General features: G+C 35.1%; 1 protein-coding gene across 5 annotated transcripts in view; it reads right to left on the reverse strand.

Annotated features, from left to right (window-relative positions):
* Positions 1-26,889, reverse strand: part of CCDC171 (coiled-coil domain containing 171) — a 282,585-nt gene that overhangs the window by 35,925 nt on the left and 219,771 nt on the right. For all 5 annotated transcript variants that reach the window (XM_081067658.1, XM_081067657.1, XM_081067655.1 and 2 more), the window contains one exon: positions 20,458-20,610. In XM_081067658.1, the coding sequence (XP_080923784.1) occupies positions 20,458-20,610 (153 nt within the window). The remainder of the gene's footprint in view (positions 1-20,457; positions 20,611-26,889) is intronic.

A 26,889-nucleotide genomic window follows, 5' to 3' on the forward strand; every position in this document is an offset into this window, starting at 1 on the left:
GCCAAAGTTCTGGGAAACTAAGAGCTATTTCTTCCCAAATTCTCATCTGACATAGAATCTTAAGAACAAACGCAGTATATCCAAACTTCAAACCAGTAGAACATGGAAGGCTGTACACTTTCAATTCTCTGTGAATAAAGCAACTTCAAAAGAAAAAAGGAAGGTCCTTTTGTTCTAGGTAAAAGGCCTTAACCAGAGACCTAGTGAATTTGTCAGTCTTCATACAGTCTTTTTTTACTGAAAGAAAAAAATTAGCTTTTTTGTACAGAAAACTGTAAAACTTTTCTTCAAGTTTAAATGCTCTTGTCACTTAACAGCCTAAAGGCACATTCAACATAAACTTCATCATTCTAATGTTTCCCTACTATTTCATAACCTGGAATCCATTTTCCAAGAAAAATGTCTATTTCCATCTTTGGTTTACAGCATAGGTTTTGGACACACAAGTGTTTACAAGTGTTCCAATCTAGACACCAAACTGCATGGTCTTAGGCATATTACATATCCTCTCTGGGACAGAGTTCCCTCATCTACAACACTGGGAAATAGTATTTCTCTCATAAGATTGATATGTAGATTAAATCAAATAATAAATGGAATAGATATAGACGTAAAGTGTCTCCAATGTCTCTGGCAATTAGATGTTATTGATATTATGGGATTACTCTTTTGAATCAGTTGCCCAGCTTTCTCTTTCAAGACACACATACTGTATCATCAACACAACTATTCAGCCAAACATTCCTCATAATTAATTAACTATGTATTAACTCCTAATTCAACTGGAACAAAAGTTTCCTTGTCCATGCATGGTTTAGAGAGAGCCAATTAATTGTTCAATGAGTCTGACTAGTAGAAAAGATGTGCCTTGACCACCCACTTTGTTAGATTTAATGTCCTGAGTATGAGAGATTTCATTTTAAAGAAATCATTTAGCTGTCTCTTGGGTATTCGGTTTGGCATAAAGCATGAATTTTCAAGCAAAAGTTTCTTCCAAAATTATAAGAATTATATGACTATTTATGTTTATTGTTCAGCTGCTCACCTTACTCTTTTGGTATTGCTTTTTATTTAATACCAACTTTTTAAAATATTGACAAATAAAAAACCACTCACATCATACAAGAGGAGTTTTAGACATCTAAAATACAATGGAACTGAAACTACTTTAAATATGTAGTTGTAATATTTATGGTATCAGTGACAATTGTATTGAAAATTCCAAAGTATTGAAACCATACAATTATTAAGACTTTTACTTCCCCTGCAGGTATAAATACATGAGTCTAATAAACTTTCTCACTGTGAAAAACACACTTACATTATATTAAAATATTTAAAACTATTTAATGAGGTTCGTTTCCTTCCAAAAGTAAACTGAGGTTGTGTCTGAACCAGCTTGAGGCAAGGGAAGTTTCTAACATAATGTTTTTAAAACTAGCCATTATTTCCCATGTTGAAAAAAAAATTGCAATTTTATTTCCTAACAGCAAATGAAACTGTCAGGAAAATTTAGGTGTAATAAAATTGGGTGGTTAAACCAACAGACTGAACTTGAAATAAAACTGAATTAAAGGAATTAAAATTAATTCTTATGTCAGTCAACTCTTTAAAAATACTATTCAAAACTTACTGTTTTTACAAACAGAACTTCTTTGTTCTTGATAAAGTGCAAAGTTAACTATCTCTTTAATGACCACGAATGGTGCTGTAGTTGAAATGGTGCATCGAACAATATTTTGCATAAAAATGTGTTGCTTCTGGCAACTTTTCTGCCGACATAAAACGTTGTCAAGCTGGGTGACTTTAGTGGTACAGAGTTTTAAAATAGTGGATTCAGTCCAAGGTTAGCTAATAACGGCTGACATGCCCTGGAATCTTGAGGCCTAAATCAACATTGTTTTCACAGCTGTAATTAAGCCACCTAATCAGAAGCACATTTTGACGGGACAGTTTCTGGAAGCCAGACATTACAATTTCTTATGCCTGGAGCGCAGTGGCTCATGAGAGGTCCTCGTTTAATTTCAGGTTAAAAAGAAGGAGGGGGGCAGTAAAATAAAAAGACGACTTTTTTTTTTTTTTAAGCAACATACAACTGTTGAAATGAAGCAGGCCTATGTGTTCCTGCCCTGACCAGTCTTACATCCCACCCTCCTCTGGCTCTCTGCTGAGTCCCCCAACTCTCAAGTGGCAGCTGCACACAGTGAGATGAAGGGTTTCTGCCAAGATCAACAGATGAGCTGGTCTAAACTGGCTCTCTGTGTGTTCTGATTGTAAATTGTGCTGGTGATGATTAGAGAACTCTAACACAGGATGTCGACGCTTAAAACTGTCCAGAGAAAATAATTTTTTTAACTTCAGGAAAAATTTTTTTTTAACTTTTTTGTGGCTTGGTGCATAGTGTTGTGTCTATAACTTGCATATGATTCAAATGAATTCACCCAAATTAAGCAACGATGTTATTAAAAAAGAAAAAAAAAGAAAGCTATGGCTTGGCTCATAGCAGGGGCCTTCCTCTCTAGTTGTTTATATAACTGTGCTGGAGAGTGTGGTTCTCCACCAGCACACCGGTCACGTGCTTCAACCACCTGCCAATGGAAGATACTCCTAAAATGATGAAAACCTAAGATGTGATAGTCACTTCTTATCAAGTAACTGTGTTGACGTTTTTAAAACAGCTGCATTGCCAGCTTAAGTTGTTTTCTGCAGTGTTGTTGCATTCTGTAACATTTAAACTTTCAACCCCAGAGGCCATTGTAAAACTATCAATATGAAGGCACTAGTCGCTGGAGTCTGATTACATTTAGTTCTGCATTTTAATTACATATGGATTCTATTAACTAAACCTTTTGCCTTATAGGCAACATTTTAATCAAATTACTATAATTTTCAAATGTTACAATAGTTTGACGAGTTAAAAAGTTCACATTCCTAACATATTAAATATCAAAAAAACTTTGCATAAAAAAGGAAATACTCCTTACAAATAAGCTAATACATTTTCAGATTACTTTGGGGACTTTTTGACTGCCTAGTTACAAGTTATTGAGAAATTTTTATAACTGGTATACATTTGTAAATGGATTATTGGTGTTGAATTTTGCCAAATTCAAAATATAATTATGTTATTATAAATCTAAAAACACACACTCATTTTATTGTTGTAAATTGAAGCAAGAAAACAAAACATGGTTAGAATCTAAGTATTCAAAATCATTATTTGTAGCTTCAATCAAAGAATTTTAGAGCTGAGAGGGAATTTAGATTTCATCTAGTTTAAACCCCTTCATTTTACAGCCAGGAAAAATCAAGTCCAAGAAGATTGTGTGATTTACTTCCTAAAGCTTTGTGGTGCACTGATAACAAAGGTTGTTCTAGAATCCCAGTTTCCTCAGATTCTCTGTCCTGCTACTTTCTAGTATATAACATATTGCCACTTTGTGTAAGCAACAATATAGGTGCCTATCCCATAACACCCAAGAACTAAATAATATTTTTTAATGTGGTAAAACAAACAATATAAAATTTACCATTTTAACAACTTTAAGGTGTACAATTTAGTGGCATCTAGTACATTCACAATGTTGTACAACCATCACAACCATCTTAGCTCTAAAACCTTTCCGTCATCCCAAAAGTAAATTCCATAACCATTAAACAGTCATTCTCCATTCCCTCCTTTCCGTCTGCCCAATCAACGACTAATCGGCTTTCTATCTCTATGGAGACAGAATATGCCTATTCTGTACATCTCATATAAATGGAATCACATAATAGGTGGCCTTTTGAGTCTGCTTATTTCATCTAGCAAATGTTTTCAAAGTACATCCACATTGTAACATGTATCAGTAATTCACTATTTTTTATGGGTGAATAATATTCCAATGTGTGGATATACCACAATTGTTTATCAATTTATCAACTGATGGACATTTGAGTTGTTCTGATCTTTTGGCTATTGTGAACAGTGCTGCTATGAACATTCACTGTTTTGTTTATTTTTTTTAATAGCATTCCTAGTGGGTGTGAGGTGGCATCTTATTGTGGTTTTGATTTGCATTTGCCTACTGACTAATGATGTTGAGCATCTCTGCATGTGTTTATAGGTCATTTGCATATCTTTAGAGAAGTGTCCTTTGCCCATTTTAAAAATTAGGTTGTTTGTCTTCCTGTTGTGGAGTTGTAAGATTTCTTCACATATTAGAACCTAACCATATATATGATTATAAATATTTTCTCCCATTCTGTGGGTTGTTTTTTAATGCACATAAGTTTTTAATTTGGATGAAGTCCAATTTGCCTTTTTTTTTTTTTTTGGTCACTCATGCTTTTGGTGTCATATCTAAGAATGCACTGCCAAAGCAATGCTCATAGAGATAAGATTTATCTTAAAGTTTTTATTAAGATTTTTAGTTCTTCCTCATACACTGTTTGGTGGGAATGCAGGTTGGTGCAGCCACTATGGAAGGCCGTGTGGAGGTTCCTCAAAAAATTACGAACAGAATTACCATATGACCCAGCAATCCCTCTCCTGGGTATCTACCCCAAAAATCTGAAAACATTTATCCGTAAAAATATATGTGATCCAATGTTCACTGCAGCTTTATTTATGGCGGCCAAGACATGGAAACAACCTAAGTGTCCTTCAATAGATGATTGATTAAAGAAGTTGTGGGATATATACACAATGGAATACTATTCTGCCATAAGAAAAGATGAAATAGTAATTTGTGACAACATGGATGGATCTTGAGATTATCCTGAGCGAAACACATGTAAGTCAGACAGAAAAATTTGAGAAACATATGATTTCACTGATATGTGGTATATGAACCAAAAACAAGAGAACAAGACAAACAAATGAGAAACAAAAACCCATAGACACAGACAATAGTTTAGTGGTTACCAGAGGGTAAGAGGGTTGTGGGGTGGTAGATGAGGGTAAAGGGGGATCAAATATATGGTGATGGAAAGAGAACTGACTCTGGGTGGTGAACACACAATGGGATTTATAGATGATGTATTACAGAATTGTACACCTGAAATCTATGTAACTTTACTAACAATTGTCACCCCAATAAACTTTAACTTAAAAAAAGAATTTTAGTTCTTATAGTTAGGGCTTTAATCCATTTTGAGTTTATTTTTTGTATATGGCGTGAGGTAAGGGTTCAAGAAAATACATTTTTGAAAATAAGCTTTCTACTGATTTATGTAAATTAGACTTCTGTTTCTGAAATAAACCTCACATACTCTTACTTTTTGCTGGAGCTGGGCATAATTTTCATTTGGCATATCATTGTTATCAACAAACACTTACTGAGTACCCACCATGTGAATGAAAGTTATTACACTGGTCATTTTATGTCTATGTGGGTAAACATACAGAAGCCGGGATCCCAAAAAATGTGATAAAGTTTAAAATTATTTAAGTGGTATACTAAAAGAATGTTCTTTTTTGTCACAAATAATTTTGGGTTTGGGGTTTTGGAGAGTTTATTGGTTTTTTATTTTGTTTTGTTGTTTTTGTTAGGAAGAGTGGTGAAGAGGAGAAGAAACATCCAGTTTATATTATTTTAATGTTTCATGTAAAATTTTATATAGGTATAATAATATATAAATTATTCTATTCATTCTCATTAAGTATTTGCTAAAGAAATATATGAAATATAGTTTGATGGGTATTAACAAAATTTTATGTGGGAAAAATCTTGGGGGAACTATGGTTTGTGCAACATATCTGTTCCATAACATATACATATTAAACAAATATTATTGAAGGGATGCTCTTCCAATTCATTTTAATTCAAATCAACCAGAATTTATTGAAGTCAGATCATTAAGACAGATTTCAAAAATGAATAACATATCACCTCACAGACTCACAATATAGTAATACATACACTACTAAATGATTATATAAGTCAGACTACTATATAGTGCTCGCACAGGTAAATACAGTGATAAATGAGCATAACAAAGGGAATCCTTACTTCTGCCAACTGGGAGATGAATTAAAAAAACAAACGAAGTCAAAATGTGCCAAACTGTCAATGATAAAGAATTTTCACTTTACTATGAAGAAAGTGTAGAGCCAAAATACATTTTGAGTCAAGCTATGGCCTGACAATATCTGTATTGGAAAGATAACTCTGGTACTAAATGTGGCAGACAAGATGGAAGAGGGAAATCTAGATTTGGGGAAACTCACTGGAAAACCATTGCAATAGCCCAAGGAAAACTTAATGTGACCACAAGAGTCAAAAAGACAGAATGAATCTGAGATCTGTGGTGATAGAAACTTTAAAACTTAGCAATTGTGCTGCAGCCCTTCTTGAGCAGTTCTCGGCGATGTGAGGGCCTCCTAAGCAAGCTGTGGCTGGCCGCAGTGTTCTTGGGGCATTTTGCGGAGCACCCGTAAGCTCAATATTGGGGCAAGAGCTGAATCTGCATTAACTTTGAAAAACCACCAGCCATACCCCATGACTTTCTGGGACCCCCCCACCCCACCCAACTCAGGTGGCATCACTAGAGGCACTGTCGACACCAAGCCAACAAGCCCGGCCAAGGAGGCTCTTTCAGCAGTTGAGCCTTATGGGCAGACAGCAGGTAGCAACAGTCCTAGGGAAGCTCTGGGCCTTTTGCTAAGCTATCACCAGCTCAATACCGTGGCAGCAGGCCTCGGTTCACAGCGAGGCTACCCCACATGCCTCCAGGTCCAGCACAGTTAGCAGCCAACCACCTATAGCTTTGTGGATTCTACCAGGTAGCCCCAGGCTGGTCACAGGCAAGGCTGAAATTGGCCTGCACGGGAGCCCCTCCCAGGAGGCACAAGAAACTACACACCCAGAGGCCTACATCAGACCACACCAGAGTTACTACCTGGTTAGTCCCACACGCAGCACACCCAAAGGGTGGTCTCAACAGGCACAAGAGCCCACTCAGGCGAATCCTCCTCTGAGGGGTCAGTCCACACAGCAGCTCAACACTGGCCATAGCCAATCCTTACAGCCAGTTAGCCTGAGAGTCAGTCCCACCCACTGACACACCAAAAGCAATTAAGGCTCAACTACAAAAGGAGAATACACACAACACATACAAGGGACACTCCTGGGACACATGCACAGGTGATCAGAGAGACTGTGCCACTGGACCAGACAGAATACCTACTACATAAGGCCACTTGGCAAAGACAGAGAAAGGATATCTACATAATACATAGAAGCAAAGAGAGGCAGCCAGAATGAGGAAACAAAGAAATATGTCCCAAATAAAAGAACAAGAGAAAAAGAATTAAATGAAATAGAGGCAACCAACCTACCAGAGACAGACTTTAAAACACTGGTTATAAGAATGCTAAGGAACTTAGTGAGAACTTAAACAAAGAGATAGTAAGCATAAAGGTGGACATAGAAACCATAAAAAAGAACCAGTCTGAAATAAAGAATACAATAATTGAAATGAACAATACACAAGAAGGAATCACCAGCAGATTGGATGAAGCAGAGTATCGTATCAGTGATTTAGAAGACAAGGTAGCAGAACACACACAATCAGAAGAACAAAAAGAATTTTAAAAAATGAAGATAGTAACGGGCCTCTGGGACAATATCAAACGTAACAATATTCACATCATAGGAGTACCAGAAGGAGAAGAGAGAGAGCAAAGGATAGAGACCTAGTTGAAGAAATAATGACTGAAAATTTCCCTAACCTGGCAGAGAAAATAGACATACAAGCCCAGGAAGTGCAGACATTCTCAAACAAGATAAACCCAAACAGGCCCACACCAAGACACATTACAATTAAAATGGCAAAGCTTAAAGACAAAGAGGGAATCCTAAAAGCAGCAAGAGAAAGACAACTAGTTACTTACAAGGGAGCTCCCATAAGATTACCAGCTGATTTATCAACAGAAACTTGCAGGCCAAAAAGAAATGGCAGGAAATATTCAAAATGATGAAAAGTAAAGACCTACAACCAAGACTACTCTACCCAGCAAGGATATCATTTATAATTAAAGAAGAGATAAAACTTAGCAATTGATTAAATATTGGTGGTAGAGGGAAAGTAGAACAAATGTTAATGGTTTTACCTTGGGCTGCAAAGTGGATAGCTATGTCAGAAACAGCAAATGTAGAGAGAGGAGAAATTGGAAAAATGAGGACTGGTAAAGTTCGATAATATGTTCAGTATGAGACAGAGTTTGAGGTATTTGCAGAAAAGTGGAGACTTTTGAAACTAGTGAGCTACTAAAGCCCACAAAGAACTCAATTTAGTGACAAAGATAAACAGTAGGAGAAAAACCCAGAAGCATGTTTAGTTGCTGTCAATCTTTAAACAACTGGTAAAAGTAATTAATGCATTAGATTGCCAAATTACCATCTACATTTTCTATAACTTAATTATTAATTGATTACAATGATCAGAGTTCGAAACTTTCATTCTTGTCACTCCTTGAATTATATAAATATTTTATACCATGTTTCCCTGAAAATAAGACTGGGCCTTATATTAATTTTTGCTCCAAAAGACATATTAGGGCTTATGTTCAGGGGATGTCATCCTGAAAAATCATGCTAGTCTTATTTTCCAGTTAGGTCGTATTTTAGGGTAAACAACGGTATTTGTTATATATATATAATATTTATTATATGTAAATATACATTTTATATTTATACACATAAAATACAAGCATATATCTAATATACATGTTTATTACATAAATATTACATATGTATGTTATATAAACTACATATTTATATAATTATATTATTTATATTTATATAAAATTTATAACACCATACCCCTATAGTCACTACCCAGGTGTCTATAAAACTAAAACTTTGTTTAGTTTTTATACAAAAACTGCATCATACAAAGGCTAGAAAGGATGTGTGAGGCCAAAGGAATATACATTATTACCTCCAGACCCCTGTTTATTATGCAAAGGAAAGCTTGAGTTTCTGGATTATGAGAAACTCTTAAAAGTTTGGAAATGTATGTCAAGAATCAAGGAAAATACTTGCATGTTGACTGGGCTGTCCCACCTTTTCATATTTTATGTTTCCCTTATTTAACTCTGTTAATATCCATAGGCCAGAGCTGGAGCTCGTGATAAAAATATGAGAGAATTTGATGAGCATCTCAGTAAGCAATATTTGGCAAAAAGGTAAAATGGATGTTATGGCATCAAATGTCAGTGAATTCTAAAATTAGGAACAAATAAATTTAAAAAAATAAATAAATAAAATAAAATAAAATAAAATTAGGAATAAAATTTACAGTTGGGAAATGTAAATACATAAAGCAAAGGAAATAGATGTCTGCAATGCAGTTGTCAGAGACATCTCATTCAGTTTCTCAGAAAGCTGAGAATCATGGCTGATAGGGCACACGGATCTGTACCCCTACTCCTCCAGTGTCTTCTCACACAATTTTCCCCTTAATTTGCTCCAGTCATACAGACACCTTTCCACTCCTTAAGCATTCCATGCTTTCCCTTGTCAATACCTACTTAATCTTCACTTTCTTAACTAAAATTTCAATTTCTCTAAAAGTCACCCCTGGCCTTTTAGGTCCTCAGTAGGGTCCTCAGTTCCATGCTCTCACAGCACTCTGAGTCCTTTTGAGCATCCTTATTTTCAGTATTTGCATAACAGTTATATTCTCACGATACTTTTAGTGTCACGACGGTAGAGATTTGCCTTCATCCACTTCACAGTCTCATAGGAAAGCACCAGACAAGGACTCAGAGGCTTTGGGTTCTCATCTAATTAACTGGGTTCTAATTAAACACCTGGAAGCAAGACATTATCACGTATTGTACGTATTACCACTGAACTGCACTGTACAGTCTCGCTCAACCAACTAAGTCATGACTTATAGCTCATTAACAAGAAATATTTTTCTTGAAGGGCTAAAAACCTCAATAATAAACATCAGAAATCAACTGAGATAAAGGATTTGAAAGTTTATGAAAGCAACTTACCTAGAATGAGTTACTTAAATTCTATCAGTTTCTTTATCCACACACTAATACTTACACACACCCCTTCCTTTCTCAAGAAAATGTAATAAAAATAAATGTGACAAAATATGACTTGAGAACTTAAGGGAAAGAGGAATCTTACTTTTTATTTTTATCTGAACCAAACCAAATATCAAACCCTTTTACCTTTATTAACAATACCACTTGATCACTATCAAATTGGACATAATCTGAACAATGATGCAAAGATATCTCCTTTGCAAAGATACTAACTAAAATGCTCCCGATTTGTAATTTATTTCTTTCTCATAAATATAATACTATAGAATTAAAAACATACTGTTTAAACATACAGTGGAAATGAGGCAAATCAGTACTGTAACTTGCAGCATCATAACTCACAGCAAAGTATTTGAGTTTGGCATTCTATGTTTCACAGATTGAAATATATGTTTCTCCACAGATGTGGATACACGCTGGCATCCAGACACCCACAATAATTGGTTCTGACTGCTGTACTGTTCTCTATTGGGCTGTATGGGACTCAAAAACTCTTTACTCAAAGCCCTTTCTGGTTACTATTACTCAAGATAAAGGCTCTAGAGCAGCCCTATGTTAATGGGTCAAAGACCAACATACTGAAAATGTTAAAGTACTGGCAAATGCACAATTGATGAGAACTCTTAGATGAACTCCAGCATTATTATTTTATGCTGCTGAACAAAAAATAAAAATGTCACCTAAAGAGCGATAAAATTTTTAAAGATGACTATTCATGTCTACAATACGATCAATCTCTTCCTATGCATTACAACGCCATGATATATTGGTTTTAATTAATAATGAATATTTTTTATTCTTATCCAGTGAAATGGCTTAAAAGATAGTACTGAGCATATACCGACTGTCCTCAGTTCATTAAATAAGTGATGATAACAACATTAATACTATATTTAGTACGTGCTAAAAGCACTGATTTAAGGGTTGTTTTAGCTCTTTTGTCTATTCATAAAAAGATTTCCTCTTAGTTACATATATTTCTTAAAGCTATATGCTTAGCTTAGCTGTAGGAAATATATGTAACTATCAGAAACATTTTTTATGTGTAGGGAAGAGAATATTTATTGAGCTCCTACGAATATGGCAGACACTGTGTTTTTATTTAGTTGTCATAACAACACTACATAATGCAGGTAATTTCAACTACGTGGTACAAATATAGACACTGATGCTTAGACTGTTGTATGGATAATAAATAATAATGCCAGAAAGTATACCCAGGACTTTCTGACTCTAATGTCTTATTTGAGGGATAGGAGGCAACAGTAGGTGGGGTGGGTATTGGAGGAGAGAGTTAGTTCATCTGAGGTCCCAGTAAAAGAGTTTTGAGAATGGCTAAAATAACAAATACTAGAGACCAAACGTGAACATCAAGAGCAAAACAGTCAGAGGCAGAATCAAATTATGGAGGAAAATGAAGGGACTGGATAGTACAAGAATGGATTGGGAATATAGGTAAAGTTTGGCGTGATTGTTGCAAGCAGTCTTGGGCTCCAGTGGGTACAGTTGTTTGGGTGAGTTGGGTGTCTTTAACTGAGAGGCGAAATGGCACTAGAGGAACAATACATTTTCTATTATACAAAAACACTCATTATATAATTTAATTTATTAAACATATGTACTAGCCATAAGTGCTATTCCTCAAAACAAAATAAAATACATGTTTTGATTATTCTTCCCCCTTAACAGTGTCAAATTTCAAAAACTTTTTCAAAATCTCCCACAAACATTTCATCTTCTCAGTACTTTCTCCTGACAATGCTATGCAGAATGAACTCCTGCCTCATCATTGTGCCCACAGACTTTATACATGCCTATTTTTATGATTTGCTTATGGGACTACTTCCCACAAGGGTAGAGATCATGTCTTTCCACCTTCATCCCCCAAAAGCAAAGGAAATGGTAGACAAAAATCCAAAAATGTCAATAATCATATTAAATGTAAATGCCTAATCACCCTATTAAAAGCCAGAGATTGTCAAATGGATAAATAAAACAAAACCAAACTATACCTTTCTACAAGAGACCCATTGTAAATATAAGACATAGGTTAAAAGATAGGAATGGAAAAAGATAAAGTATGCAAACACTAATCAAAAGAAAGCTGAAGTGTGAAAAGGCGATAATTGAAATTATGGACAGGATAGTGAACAGGGCCAAAAACCAGATTTCTGGAGGCCTATATTTAAGATATTTAAACATGCTATGTCACTCTCATCTTAAAACAGAGTTCCTGAATCCTCTGAACGCTCTACACCTCTATCTCACATTTCACAGCTAAATCCTTGAGATACTTGGTTAAATTCAGTGTGTTTTTTGTTTGTTTGTTTGTTTTTTTGGTCAACTTCCACTTGTTTATCCACCTCTTACTGAAAGAGACTTTGCAAGGTGACCAAGGGCCTCCATGTATTAAATCCAAAGGCCATTTTCAACACTCATTTCTCTTGATCTTCAGCAGCATATAATAATATTGAAATGCCACCCTTCTTGAATTACTCTATTGTCATGCCATCATACTTTCATCCTTAGGCCTTTCTCTCTTCTTGCTTTATAAACTGTCCCTTCATTGTCTCATTCTTGGTAACAGTGTTTAGTTCCATCTATATGACAATGACTTAAACTGTATTTCCAGCATGCCATCTTGCTTAAATTCCATATCAAGTAGCCTTTTTGACTTCTGCAGTTTGATATCTCAAAGGCACCTCAAATTCAGCATACTCAAATCTAAATTCACAATATTGCCACCAGTTCCATTGTTTCTCTATCAGTAAATGACATTACCGATCCAGTTCCAAAAGTAAAAATCCCAGGAATTGTCTGAGACACCCCTTGCTCTTGTTCTTCCCATACAATTGTTTCTTCACATCATGGCCAAAGGGATCTTTTAAAAAAGCAAATTTGTGCATGCCACTCCTTTTTTAAAGTTTTACAATGACTTAAAGACAACGAAGTCTGACCTCTGACCTTTTCTCCAGACCATGTTTATCTCAGAGACTCTTGCCCTTGTTCTCTTTATTCCAGCCACACTGGTCTTTCTCAATTTCTTATTTCCATTAGAGAGCCTTTTTAAATGCCCGACTCCCATCCTCCTGGTCTTAAAAGCTACTCTCTCCCATCCTGGATAACTCCAACCCAGTCTTTATATATTAGCTCTAGCATTATTGACCCTAAAAAGGCTTTACTGATACCAAAATATTTGACATAATCTAAAGAGTATAATATAACATTAACCAATGGGATTAGAGTTAGCAGGAAGAAATGTGAGTATGTTTCAGAGAAAGGCTAGAACAAATTCCAAATGCTTATTTAAAACAACATTTTTTTTTAGTTTCCTCTTTAATTTCTCTTGGTGGAGGTCAAATTGACTACTCTCTTATTAAGAAATTAACAGTCAGACATCATCAAAATGGCGGCGTGAGGTGAGCCTCTGTAAAGCTCCCCTGGAAATTCCAACTAATCGAACAACAATAACTCCACAAAGGACTCCCTGCACAGCAGACAGGCAAGACGAACAGGCCCACTACTGAATTCACCTAAAGGTGGGAGAATCCCGCGAGCAGGGGAGGAGGGAAGGGAGAAGTGCGGGGTCGGAGCTGCACAGGCGCAGGACGCAACTTAGCTCAGTGCTCCAAGCTCGCTGCATCCCAGAACTACGGCAGCTGCCGGAAAGGGAAGAACTCACACTTCTAGGGCTCCATTTATGGCCCACAGGGCTGAGGGAGCAGCATATAACAAGACTGAACCCAATGCTCACGGCAGAGACCTCGGAGAAAAGACTGAGGGATGAAGGCTGAAAATGGTGGTTTAAGCCCTCACTGCCGAGCAGAGAACAGAAGCCTTAGGCACTGAGACTGGCCGCCCCCTCCCTACCCTCTCAGAGCTCGCCCCACCCACACCTGCCCGGTGCTAGAAGTGGAATAGTAGCAGTGTCAGATCAAAAGAACAGAAAATTTGCTATTCTGAGAACTGTGGACCGCAGACACGGATTCACAGCCCAACAAGTTCTGGCAAAGGGGAGGGAGCTGTAGAAGCAGGACTGGCTGTGGTGGTGGTCGTGGCCATTGCTCTGGGCCACCTCTCACAACTCACCTCACCCCTGGCCCCACCTATCTGGGTGGATCAAACAAATTGTTGATGAGAACTTCCCAAACTTGTGGACAGAACTGGATCCTCGAATCCAAGAAGCAAATAGAACACCTAATTACCTCAAACTCAACAGGCCTTCTCCAAGGCACATTGTATTGAAGCTGTCTAAAATCAACACCAAAGAAAGAATCCTCAAGGCAGCCAGGGAAAAGAAGACAGTAACCTACAAAGGAAAGCACATTAGATTATCATCAGATTTTTCAGCAGAAACTCTACAAGCCAGGAGGGAGTGGAACCAAATATTCAAACTATTGAAAGAGAGAAATTATGAGCCAAGAATAATATATCCAGCAAAGATATCCTTTAGATATGAAGGAGGAATAAAGACCTTTCCAGACATACAGAAGCTGAGGGAATTTTCTAATACATGACCTGCACTATAAGAAATACTAAAGGAGGCTATTCAACCACCATCAACAGGGACAATTTGTGGCAACTGAAACATAAAAAGGGGGAGAGTAAAGGCCTGAACCGGAATGGAGAAAGTAAGCATGCTGGAGAAAATGGAATACTCTAAATATCAAACTTTCTTTTACATAATCTTAAGGCTAACCACTCAAAAAAAACCCAGAACTGAAATATATACTGTAATAAAAAAAGAAACAGAGGGAAACATCATAAAATACCACCACACAGAAATAATACACAACAACAAAAAGGCAAAGAAACAATGGAGACACAGCCTTACCAGAAAACTAAAGATAGAATGACAGAAAATCCTCACGTATCAATAATCACCCTAAATGCAAATGGACTGAACTCACCAATAAAAAGGCACAGAGTAGCAGATTGGATAAAAAAAAAAAACTAAACCCAACCATATGCTGTCTCCAAGAGACACATCTCAGCTACAAGGACGAGCATAGACTCAAAGTGAAAGGGTAGAAATTGACACTCTAAGCAAATGGTACCCAGAGAAAATCAGGTGTAGCCATAATGATATCAGATGAAACAGACTTCAGGGTGAAAAAGATAACAAGAGACAAAGATGGACATTTCATAATGGTAAAGGGGACTATACAACAAGAAGACATAACAGTCATCAATATTTATGCCCCTAATCAGAGAGCACCAAAATATACCAAGCAACTACTAACAGAACTAAAGGGAGAAATTGACCAAAACACAATTATACTAGGGGACTTAAATAAATCATTGAAAGCTATGGATAGATCATCCAAACAGAAAATAAATAACGAAATAACAGCCCTAAATGACACATTAGATGAAATGGACATAATTGACATATATAGAGCACTTCATCCTAAAACGTCAGACTATACATTCTTTTCAAGTGTACATGGAACATTCTCAAGAATAGACCATATATTGGGACATAAAATCAGGTTCAGCAAATTTAAGAAGACTGAAATCATACCAAGCATATTCTCTGATCACAAGGCTTTGAAATTGGATATCAACTGCGAAAAGAAAGCAGGAAAAAACACAAATACATGGAGATTAAACAACATACTTTTAAAGAATGACTGGGTCAAAGAAGAAATTAGAGGAGAGATCAAAAGATACATAGAAACAAATGACAATGAAAATACAACCTACCAAAATTTTTGGGATGCAGCGAAAGCTGTTTTAAGAGGAAAATTTATATCATTACAGGTCTATCTCAAGAAACAAGAAAAATCCCAAATAAATAACCTCATGTTACAACTTAAAGAACTACAAAAAGAAGAACAAGTGAAACCCAAGGTCAGCAGAAGAAAGGAAACAACAAAAAACAGAGCAGAACTAAATGAAATAGAGAACAAAAAGACAATAGAAAAAATTAATGTGACAAAGAGCTGGTTCTTTGAAAAGATTAACAAAATCGACAACCCCTTGGCTAGACTCACTAAGATAAAAAGAGAGAAGACAATAATTAACAAAATCAGAAATGAAAATGGGAAAGTTATCACGGACACCACAGAAATACAAAGGATCATGCAAGAATACTATGAAGGACTATATGCCACCAAATTCAATAACCTAGAAGAAATGGACAAGTTCTTAGAAACATATAGCCTTCCAAGGCTGAACCATGAAGAACTGGAAAATCTAAACAGACCGATCACCAGTAACGAAATTGAATCAGTCATCCAAAACATTCCCAAAAGCAAAAGTCCGGGACCAGATGGCTTTACTAGTGAATTCTACCAAACCGTTAAACAGGATCTAATACCAATCCTGCTCAAATTCTTCCAAAACATTGAAGAAGAGACAGTACTTCCTAACTCATTTTATGAGGCCAACATTACTCTGATACCAAAACCTGGTAAGGACAACACAAAAAAAGAAAACTAGAGACCAATATCTCTGATGAATACTGACACAAAAATCCTAAACAAAATTCTAGCAAATCGACTACAACAATGCATTAAAAATATTATTCATCACGACCAAGTGGGGTTCATACCTGGGGCACAAGGATGGTTCAAAATCCGCAAATCCATCAATGTGATACAGCACATAAACAAAATAAAGGACAAAAATCATATGATTCTATCAATTGATGCAGAAAAAGCATTTGACAAGATACAACATCCATTTATGATTAAAACACTTAATAAAATAGGTATAGAAGGAAAATATCTTAACATAATAAAGGCCATCGATGACAAGCCCTCAGCTGATTTCATAATTAATGGTGAAAAACTGAAGCCCTTTGGTCTACGTTCAGGAACATGACAGGGCTGTGCCCTATTACCTCTGCTTTTCAACATAGTGTTGGAAGTCCTTGCCAGAGCCATCAGGCAAGAGAAAGAAATAAAAGGCATCCAAATTGGGAATGAAGAAGTTAAATTGTCACTCTTTGCAGATGACATGATGCTATATATAGAAAACCCTAAAGACTCCACCAAAAAGCTGTTAGAAACAATCAATGAATACAGTAAAGTTGCTGGCTACAAAATCAACGTACAAAAGTCCATTGCCTTCATATACACTAACAATGAAATCTCAGAAAAAAAATACAGAAAACAATTCCCTTTGCAATTGCAGCAAAAAGAATAAAATACCTAGGAATAAACTTAACCAAGGATGTGAAGGACCTATATGCTGAGAACTATAAGACATTTTTGAAAGAAATTGAAGAAGACACAAAGAAATGGAAAGACATTCCATGCTCATGGATTGGAAGAATCAACATAGTTAAAATGGCCATATTACCCAAAGCAATATACAGATTTAATGCAACCGCCATCAAAATCCCAACATTTTATAAAGAAATAGAACAAAAAATCATCAGATTTGTTTGGAACCACAAAAGACCCCGAATAGCCAAAGCAATCTTAAGAAAAAAGAACAATACTGGAGGTATCGCACTCCCTGACTTTAGCTTGCACTACAGGGCTACAATAATCAAAACAGCATGGTATTGGCAGAAAAACAGACACATAGAGCAATGGAACAGAATTGAGAACCGAGAAATAAAACCACATAAATATGAACAGACAATTTTTGACAAAGAAGCTAAAAACATGCAATGGAGGAAAGACAGCCTCTTCAATAAATGGTGCTGGGAGAACTGGATAGCCACGTGCAAAAGAATGAAACTGGACTGCTATCTGTCACCATGTACCAAAATTAATTCAAAATGGATCAAAGATTTAAGCATAAGACCTGACACAATAAACTGCATAGGAGAAAACATAGGTACTAAACTTATGGACCTTGAGTTCAAAGAGCATTTTATGAATTTGACTCCAAAGGCAATGGAAGTAAAAGCTAAAATAAATGAATGGGACTATATGAAACTTAAAAGCTTTTGCACAGCAAAAGAAACCATCGACAAAATAAAGAGGTAACCGACTGAATGGGAGAAGATTTTTGCAAATAGTGCCACCGATAAGAGGCTAATATCCAAAATATACAAGGAACTCATGAAGCTCAACAACAAAAAAGCAAACAACCCAATTGAAAAATGGGCAGAGGACCTGAAGAGACATTTATCGAAAGAGGACATACAAATGGCAAATAGACATATGAAAAAATGCGCGACATCACTAATCATCAGAGAAATGCAAATAAAACCCACAATGAGATATCACCTCACCCCAGTCAGAATGGCTACCATCAACAAGACAAATAGTAACAAGTGTTGGAGAAGCTGTGGAGAAAAAGGAACCCTCATACACTGTTGGTGGGATTGCAGACTGGTGCAGCCGTTATGGAAGGCAGTGTGGAGGTTCCTCAAAAAATTACCATATGACCCAGCAATATAATAGAATTACCATATGACCCAGGAATCCCTCTCCTGGGTATCTACCAAAAAAAATTGAAAACATTTATACATAAAGACACGTGTGCTCCAATGTTCATTGCAGCTTTGTTTACAGTGGCCAAGACATGGAAACAACCAAAATGTCCTTCGATAGATGAATGGATAAAGAAGTTGTGGTATATATACACAATGGAATACTATTCGACAGTAAGAAAAGATGATATAGGAACATTTGTGACAACATGGATGGATCTTGAGAGTATAATGCTAAGTGAAATAAGTCACACAGAAAAAGCAGAGAACCGTATGATTTCACTGATATGTGGTATATAAACCAAAAACAACAAAAGAACAAGACAAACAAATGAGAAACAAAAACTCATAAACACAAACAATAGTTTAGTGGTTACCAGAGGGTAAGGGGGGTGGGGGGAGCGAGATGAGGGTAATGGGGATCAAATATATGGTGATGGAAGGAGAACTGACTCTGGGTGGTGAACACACAGTGCGATTTATAGATGATGTAATACAGAATTGTACCCCTAAAATCTATGTAATTTCACTAACAATTGTCACCCCAATAAACTAAAAAAAAAAAAAAACCAAGGTTGCCAGTTCAGGTCCCACATGGGACTGTGCCCTCCATAACTATATTGAGGAACAACGACTTGGAGCTGATGGGCCCTGGAGAAACCCAATATTCCCCAATACAAATTTTAGAAAAAGGAAAAAAAAAGAAATTAACAGTCATTTTAAAAATTGAACTCAACTGAACTCACATCTCAGGTCCCAAATAGCTGGTTTGTTCACTTATTGGATAAATTACCAGTATTTTTCATTCAATAAACATTTATTAAGCACCTATTGTGGACCAGACTGTATTCAGCACTAGAGTGCCTTCATAGCTGTGAAGAAAACACCCAAAATTGCTTGTCTTTATAAAATTTAGTTTTACTGAGAATAGGGCGTAATCAGACAATAAGCAAATAAATAAAATACAGTACATATCAATTGGTGATAAGAGCTGTAATGAAAAAAATAAATCAAGGAAGGTGGAAGATAAATAGGCAATCTACGGCAAGAGAAGACAGAGCTTTGGGGGAAGGGAGGGTTAGCAGTTGCAATTTTAAATACGAGGGTCATTAAGGTTTCATTGGGATGCTGACACTTGAGCTAAGACCTAAAGGACCTGAAGAACCAAAACACAGCTGTACATCCATTTGCTTTAATGTTAACACTTTTTCTGTTGAACATTATCATTTGAAATGGGTCAACAGCTGAATGGCAAAATGATACTTACAAGTTACCTTCATCTACGGTAATCAAACCAAACAAGGAAAACAAATTCCAATTACTGGTAACCCTCTATCACTACTGATATATCTGCCTTTTGAAAAAAAAAAGTTTAAATGTTTATTTTATTCCCTTAGATCACAAATATATTAATTTTTTTGATACTCGCCAAACACATATTTCAAATGTAGAAAATTTTGTTTAGTCTTAAATGAGCCAAAAGTTCATCATGGGCTAAAATTTTAAAACATAAAATGACTGCTGAAACTGAATTTTAATCATATAGATGAATCACAACATGCATTTTAGCTAGGCATGTATTATAGATAAGTCTAGTTTTCTACAGAGAATAATCACATGTTCTAATTACCATTTTGGTTATACACATAATTAATAATATTCTGTCTTAATGGGACACACTGACTCTTCAGACAGTTGCAAGCTTTAACTATGCATACTGCCAAACCAACTGTCAGCTGCACTGCCAAACACAAAGGAATCTTGATGCAGTATTCTAGCACTGATAGCAATATGCATATCTTTATACATGATACAATAGAAAATTAATTGCTTTTCTTCCTTCAAAATTTTCTCCACACTAATAATTTTTTATTGTTCGATTGATCATTTACCCTAAATTATATGTATTGGTAAGTTATCTTATGAGCAATAAATACGTGAATGTAAATGTATTTTACAATTAGGTACATTTAAACACAAGATCCAAAGAAAAAAATATTGTGGGACTTACTGATTGCAAACTTTCATTTTCACGTAAACAAGCTGTGTGAAGTTCTGATTTCAAGGTTGCAATGTGACTTCGATGAGATGTCATTTCCTTCTCTAATGTAGCAATTCTAGTGCTTGCAAGCTGGTAGACATCCATGAAACTTTTAATCATAGCCTAAAGAAATAAGAATAATGTCACATACAATTCAAATAAAGCTGTCCCCAAGGAGAATTTCCATAATTTGAAAGCAGTATCATTAAAATTTTTAAATAAACAACCTTTCAGATTTCTTTAAAATGAGAACGCTAACCCTCATAATTTATATTGAGAACAGTGACTACCTTAAGAAAGTTTGAGAGAAAATAATTGAGACTTATTTTCCAGACTATTTATTTAAATAAGATGTACTTTGATCTATTGTGCTTAAAATTGAGAGTGTGGTTTTTAAAGATGGCACACTTATTTTCTTTGTACAGTTAAATTCAAGTTGTAATTTAACCTGAATTTCAATCTTATGGCACACAACAGATGGGTATTATACATAAGCAAGATACTTCAAAATGAGTTGAGTTAGTAAAATTTTCAATCCACATTAAAAACAAATGTTTTTAAACAAAAGGAACTGAAATAATCCTGTGATTTTTTAAGAGTAAATAATGTGATTCCTATATTCTCAGAAAAGCATAATTACATTCATTCATATAACAGTGAAATGTTCTTGCATTATAATATATATAATAAAACAAATAACAAAAGCAAGTGTTGGTAATTTTTTTCTCCCCTAAATAATATTTTTTGAGATTGTTGTACCTTCATATTACAGATTAACAACATTTTATATACTTTTTCTTCTAAAGAAAAAAGTGAATTTTAAGTCCAAGAATACTATTACACTTAAAAAAAATCTTTCAAAATACTTCCATTATAGCAAAATAAAATCAAACATTTCTCACACAATCAAATATAATGTTATATTATTTACAAGAAAAAACGTTCCAACCACAGTTACAATGATAAACAATCTGAGAATTTCCAAATTATATTTAATTTGAAGAATCTAACTTGGGAAAGCTTTTTAGAAAGTAGATATTTGAGCAATTCTGAATACATATGAAATAATAATTTGGTGAAATAACAATATCAAATACACAATGTCTACAACAAGAAGTTAGTTAGTATTTGTAGTTGAGAGTAAGAAAACTCATACCTTTATGCCAAATAAATTCCTATTTGCCCTCAAAAATCCAGCTCAGACACCACCTCTTTCAAGCAGCCTCTTTTGAGCCCCGAGGCGGTACTAACTTCTCCCCGGGTCCTCTGTGGATCCCTTATGCTTGCTTTTACTATTACACGTATTGCTTTGGAAGAAATCCATTAGTTTATAGGTTTAACTTGACTAAACTGAAGAGATCGTTAGGCCAGGTACCATGCCTAATCATCTCTGTATCTTCCGGGATAACCGTGGCCCATAGTGACCACTCGTTTGAATGAATGAATGAATGAATGAATGAATGAATGAATGAATGAATGAATGAATGAATGAATGAAAAAATTTGAAAGATGAAAAAATCACAAGCTAAAGTCATATGCTGCCATAAAATACATTATAGGAAAAAAAATGAAGATTTCTGGTGAAACAAAATCTTAACACTCAAATAAAGTATTAACCGTATCTTGTTCAACCTGACAAGAGAAGCAAAAGCATAGCTGTAGGCATGAAAGATAGAGTACACAAAAGTGAATTCTATCACCCAACACTAAACAAACATGGTATGACCTCATGTTTAAGGTCATTACTTTGAATCATTTCAAGGTAAGCTTATAGCTAATACTAACACAAAATATCTCCCTAGGTTTCAAAAGTATATAAAAATCAGAAACTATAAAATCGTATCTGTTTCTTCCTATGCCAAGTCTCTCTCCACTCTTACAAATTCACTCATGTTCTCCACTGAGATAATCGATCAGGAATCACAACTACTATATATGTATTTTTTGTCCTCACTGTGCCACCTACTGAGCTTTATGTTGTTGGGTCATGCCAAGTGATCTCTCTGAGCCTCCATCTCCTCCCTCCGTGAAATGAGAAGAGGCATTTTCTTGCCTACTTCCAAGACCGTTGTAAGGCTCAGATCACTGAAAATCTAATGCAAAGCTAGTCTCTTAATCCTAATACCAGAAGGACCTCTACAAACAGTATCTACTGAATTTCATTTTATTGTACTATTTTTAAACTCTCCACTAAAATCTCTATGAGACAATCTGTGATAGGTGATTTGTACACCCATGTTCTTGTTGTATAAGGACTTAAAATGTGTAAAGGCATGAAAATTTGCATAAATTCTTATTGAATTAAAAAAAGAAAGTAGCCTTCTATCAGGAACAGGCTCCTGGATTATTATTAGACTGTTAAGTCACATTAGAATTGGCTTCTAATTTTAAGGATGAAAAAGTTCAACACTTAAAAAGTGATCCTATTTCTTAAAATTGGAGAAACATATTTCATGAATATTCTCCCATACATGATATTCTTTAAAAAATAAAAATATAGGTGATATTCCTTCAAAAATAAGGGAGCTGGGGGTGGTAGGAGAGGGTAAATGGGATCAAATATATAATGATGGAAAGAGAACTGACCCTGGGTGGTGAGCACAAATCTGATACACAGATGATGTATTACAAAATTGTGCACTTGAAACCTATGTAATTTTACTAGCCATTGACTCCCCAATAAATTTTAATTTAAAAAAAATCTCTTTGAAAATACTTTTTTAGAGAAGTTACATCTGAATATTTATGTGGTGAATGGAACAAAATTTGGCTCCTTCCTCAATCTTCTTTTAATAATTAAACTAATATTTAGTGCAGTATACTAAAGAAATCACACATTACTGCTTTATAACACTAACAAAATTATAATAATCTATTTTTTCCTTAGGATTTAGAATTCTAGGAATTTAAGATCATTAAAGCAGCATTTCATTTGAAAGATGAAATCAGTTTTGCCTAACACTTACTGAATATATTTTTTCAGAGCATCAAAGAACAGTGATAAACACAGAAAGCATGTTTCGTGGTATGAATACACACTCTTCTAAAATGAAAACCTCCTTCAGAACTGAAAGGTACGGAGGAGTGCCAGTGAAACTGCCAAGTTATTCAAAGAAGCCACGGATCTTTTGAGAAATACAGTATTTTAACTTGGTATTTAAAAGTGTGATAAAGAATGCCAGTGAAAACCAACTCTTTTAATATAAAAGAAAGATGCCAAGTTGGTAGAAGAAATGGAAATGACTGTCTGAATCAACTGAGGACACAGTGAGCATCTAATGACCTCTACATCAATCTCCTGAAGTCTAAGGCGCTCTCTCTCATATGAAAATATCACATCTTTTTACATTGGGAAACAATGACAGAACAGCATGATATTGTGTACAGCACACCCAGCATTTGAAAACTTATCCCATGTCATCTTTGTCCCTAGGTATTTTGACTATAACATATAGTGAGATACGTATCTCAGTGGGGCTTACCTAGTTACAAGAGAAACAGAACAAAAGACAGTTTCTGGACAAGAGTAGGCTTTTGTTTTGGAGATAATCTATAGTGCTTATAATCAACATAATAAGATGAGAGAATCCAAACATAAAATTCCACATCCTACGTATTTTAAGGAAAAGTGTAAGTATTTTAGAATATTTTAAAAATCTGAGATACAAATAGGTAACTGTCACCTGAGGACCAGAATATTATTTATATTATTTATTATGTACATATTATGATGTAGTTTAGACTGACTTCAAAACGGACTTCAGGGAAAATGGGATCCTCGTGGACATAATGTTAGAAAAAGGAAAAATCAGTAGAAAATATCAAACGGCCTTGATGTCAAAATAGCAAATCTTTTATTTACACCTTTGAGTGTGTAATTGAAAAGCAAAAACCTCTGATATGTCACTTTAAATAATATAATTATAGATATACTTCATTTCTATATACTATGTAAAGCAAGCACACCATGTAAATTAGATATACCACACATTTAAAATATAATAAATCCCCATAACATGGGGATAATAATTCCTACCTTAAAGCAGTTCTGGAGTTTAAATGAGTATTAATACATGAAAACCTTAACATCTACATTATTTGTTTCTTTTAGAATATCATGTATGGGAGAATATTCATGAAATAGGTTTTTCCAAATTTAAGAAATAGGATCACTTTTTAAGTGTTGAACGTTTTCATCCTTAAAATTAGAGGCCAATTCTAATGTGACTTAACAGTCTAATAATAATCCAGGAGCCTGTTCCTGATAGAAGGGTAGTTTCTTTTTTAATTCAATAAGCATTTATGCATATTATCATGCATTTTACACATTTTAAGTCCTTATACAGCAAGAACATGGGTATACAAACCACCTATCACAGACTGTCTCATTAAGATTTTAGTGGAGAGTTTAAAAATAGTACAATACTACAATGAAATTCAGTAGATACCATTTTTAGAGGCCCTTCTGGTATTAGGAATAAGAAAATAGCTTTGCATTAGATTTTCAGTGATCTGAGCCTTACAACGGTCTTGGAAGTAGGCAAGAAAATGCCTCTTCTCATTTCACGGAGGGAGGAGATGGAGGCTCAGAGAGATCACTTGGCATGGCCCAACAACATAAAGCTCAGTAGGTGGCAGAGTGAGGACAGAATATATATATATATGGTAGTTGTGATTCCTGATCGATTATCTCGGTGGAGAACATGAGTGAATTTGTAAGAGTGGAGAGAGACTTGGCATAGGAAGAAACAGATACGATTTTATAGTTTCTGATTTTTATATACTTTTGAAACCTAGGGAGATATTTTGTGTTAGGATTAGCTATAAGCTTACCTTGAAATGATTCAAAGTAATGACCTTAAACATGAGGTCATACCATGTTTGTTTAGTGTTGGGTGATAGAATTCACTTTTGTGTACTCTATCTTTCATGCCTATAGCTATGCTTTGCTTCTCTTATCAAGTTGAACAAGATACGGTTAATACTTTATTCATTTGAGTGTTAAGATTTTGTTTCACCAGAAATCTTCATTTCTTTCCTATAATGTATTTTATGACAGCATATGACTTTAGCTTGTGATTTTTCATCTTTCAAATTTTTTCATTCATTCATTCATTCATTCATTCATTCATTCATTCAAACGAGTGGTCACTATGGGCCACTGTTATCCCGGGAGATACAGAGATGATTAGGCATGGTACCTGGCCTAACGATCTCTTCAGTCTAGTCAAGTTAAACCTGTAAACTAACGGATTTCTTCCAAGGCAATACGTGTAATAGTAAAAGCAAGCATAAGGGATCCACAGAGGACCCGGGGAGAAGTTAGTACCGCCTCGGGGCTCAAAAGAGGCTGCTTGAAAGAGGTGGTGTCTGAGCTGGATTTTTGAGGGCAAATAGGAATTTATTTGGCATAAAGGTATGAGTTTTCTTACTCTCAACTACAAATACTAACTTACTTCTTGTTGTAGACATTGTGTATGTTGATATTATTATTTCACCAAATTATTATTTCATATGTATTCAGAATTGCTCAAATGTCTACTTTCTAAAAAGCTTTCCCAAGTTAGATTCTTCAAATTAAATATAATTTGGAAATTCCCAGATTGCTTATTATTGTACTAAGTTGTAACTGTGGTTGGAACATTTTTTCTTGTAAATAATATAACGTTGTATTTAAATGTGTGAGAAATGTTTGATTTTATTTTGTTATAATGGAAGCATTTTGAAAGATTTTTTTTTAAGTGTAATAGTATTCTTGGACTTAAAATTCACTTTTTCTTTAGAAGAAAAAGTCTATAAAATGTGATTTTTAAAGAGCCTCTTACTAGTAGTCTACAAATAGCAACTGTTCCCAATCAAGGTAGTCTAAGATCTGGAAATAGATTCTTCAGTTTGGATGTATGGTTTCTGGCCCTGTCCACAAATGCTTGTTTCACCATGACAGTCTAATACAAAGTTATGTAGGAAAGGCTGTACGGAGATGGCAGACTGCTATCCACCTGCTTGCATGCCACATTGAATATACATGCATGAACTTGTGTGTGTTTGTGCACATGTATGTGCATACGCACATGTATGCATGCATAAAAGCTGATAAGAATGCTGTCAGCTTACAAGAATTTTGAAGAATCAATAGGAGTAGAATGTAGAACGGAGCAGAAACAAAATTTTAGAGAAACCCTATCCAAAACACAAACAAGAGAACACTTCTACAAAGGTGGGACCAACTACACGTGGGCTTGACACTAAGTGTAAATAGCTACAAGCCGTGGGAAAGGGGCTTAACTGTGCTTTACTAATAGCCCTTAAACATTTCACTCTCAAAATTATCATTAATGATTTTTAGTGAAAGAAATATGAGTAAATGTTTTATAATTTTCAAAATCGTTCTGTATAATTTTC

Source organism: Rhinolophus hipposideros (assembly GCF_964194185.1).
Source record: "Rhinolophus hipposideros genome assembly, chromosome: 11".
Taxonomy (NCBI): Eukaryota; Metazoa; Chordata; class Mammalia; order Chiroptera; family Rhinolophidae; genus Rhinolophus; species Rhinolophus hipposideros.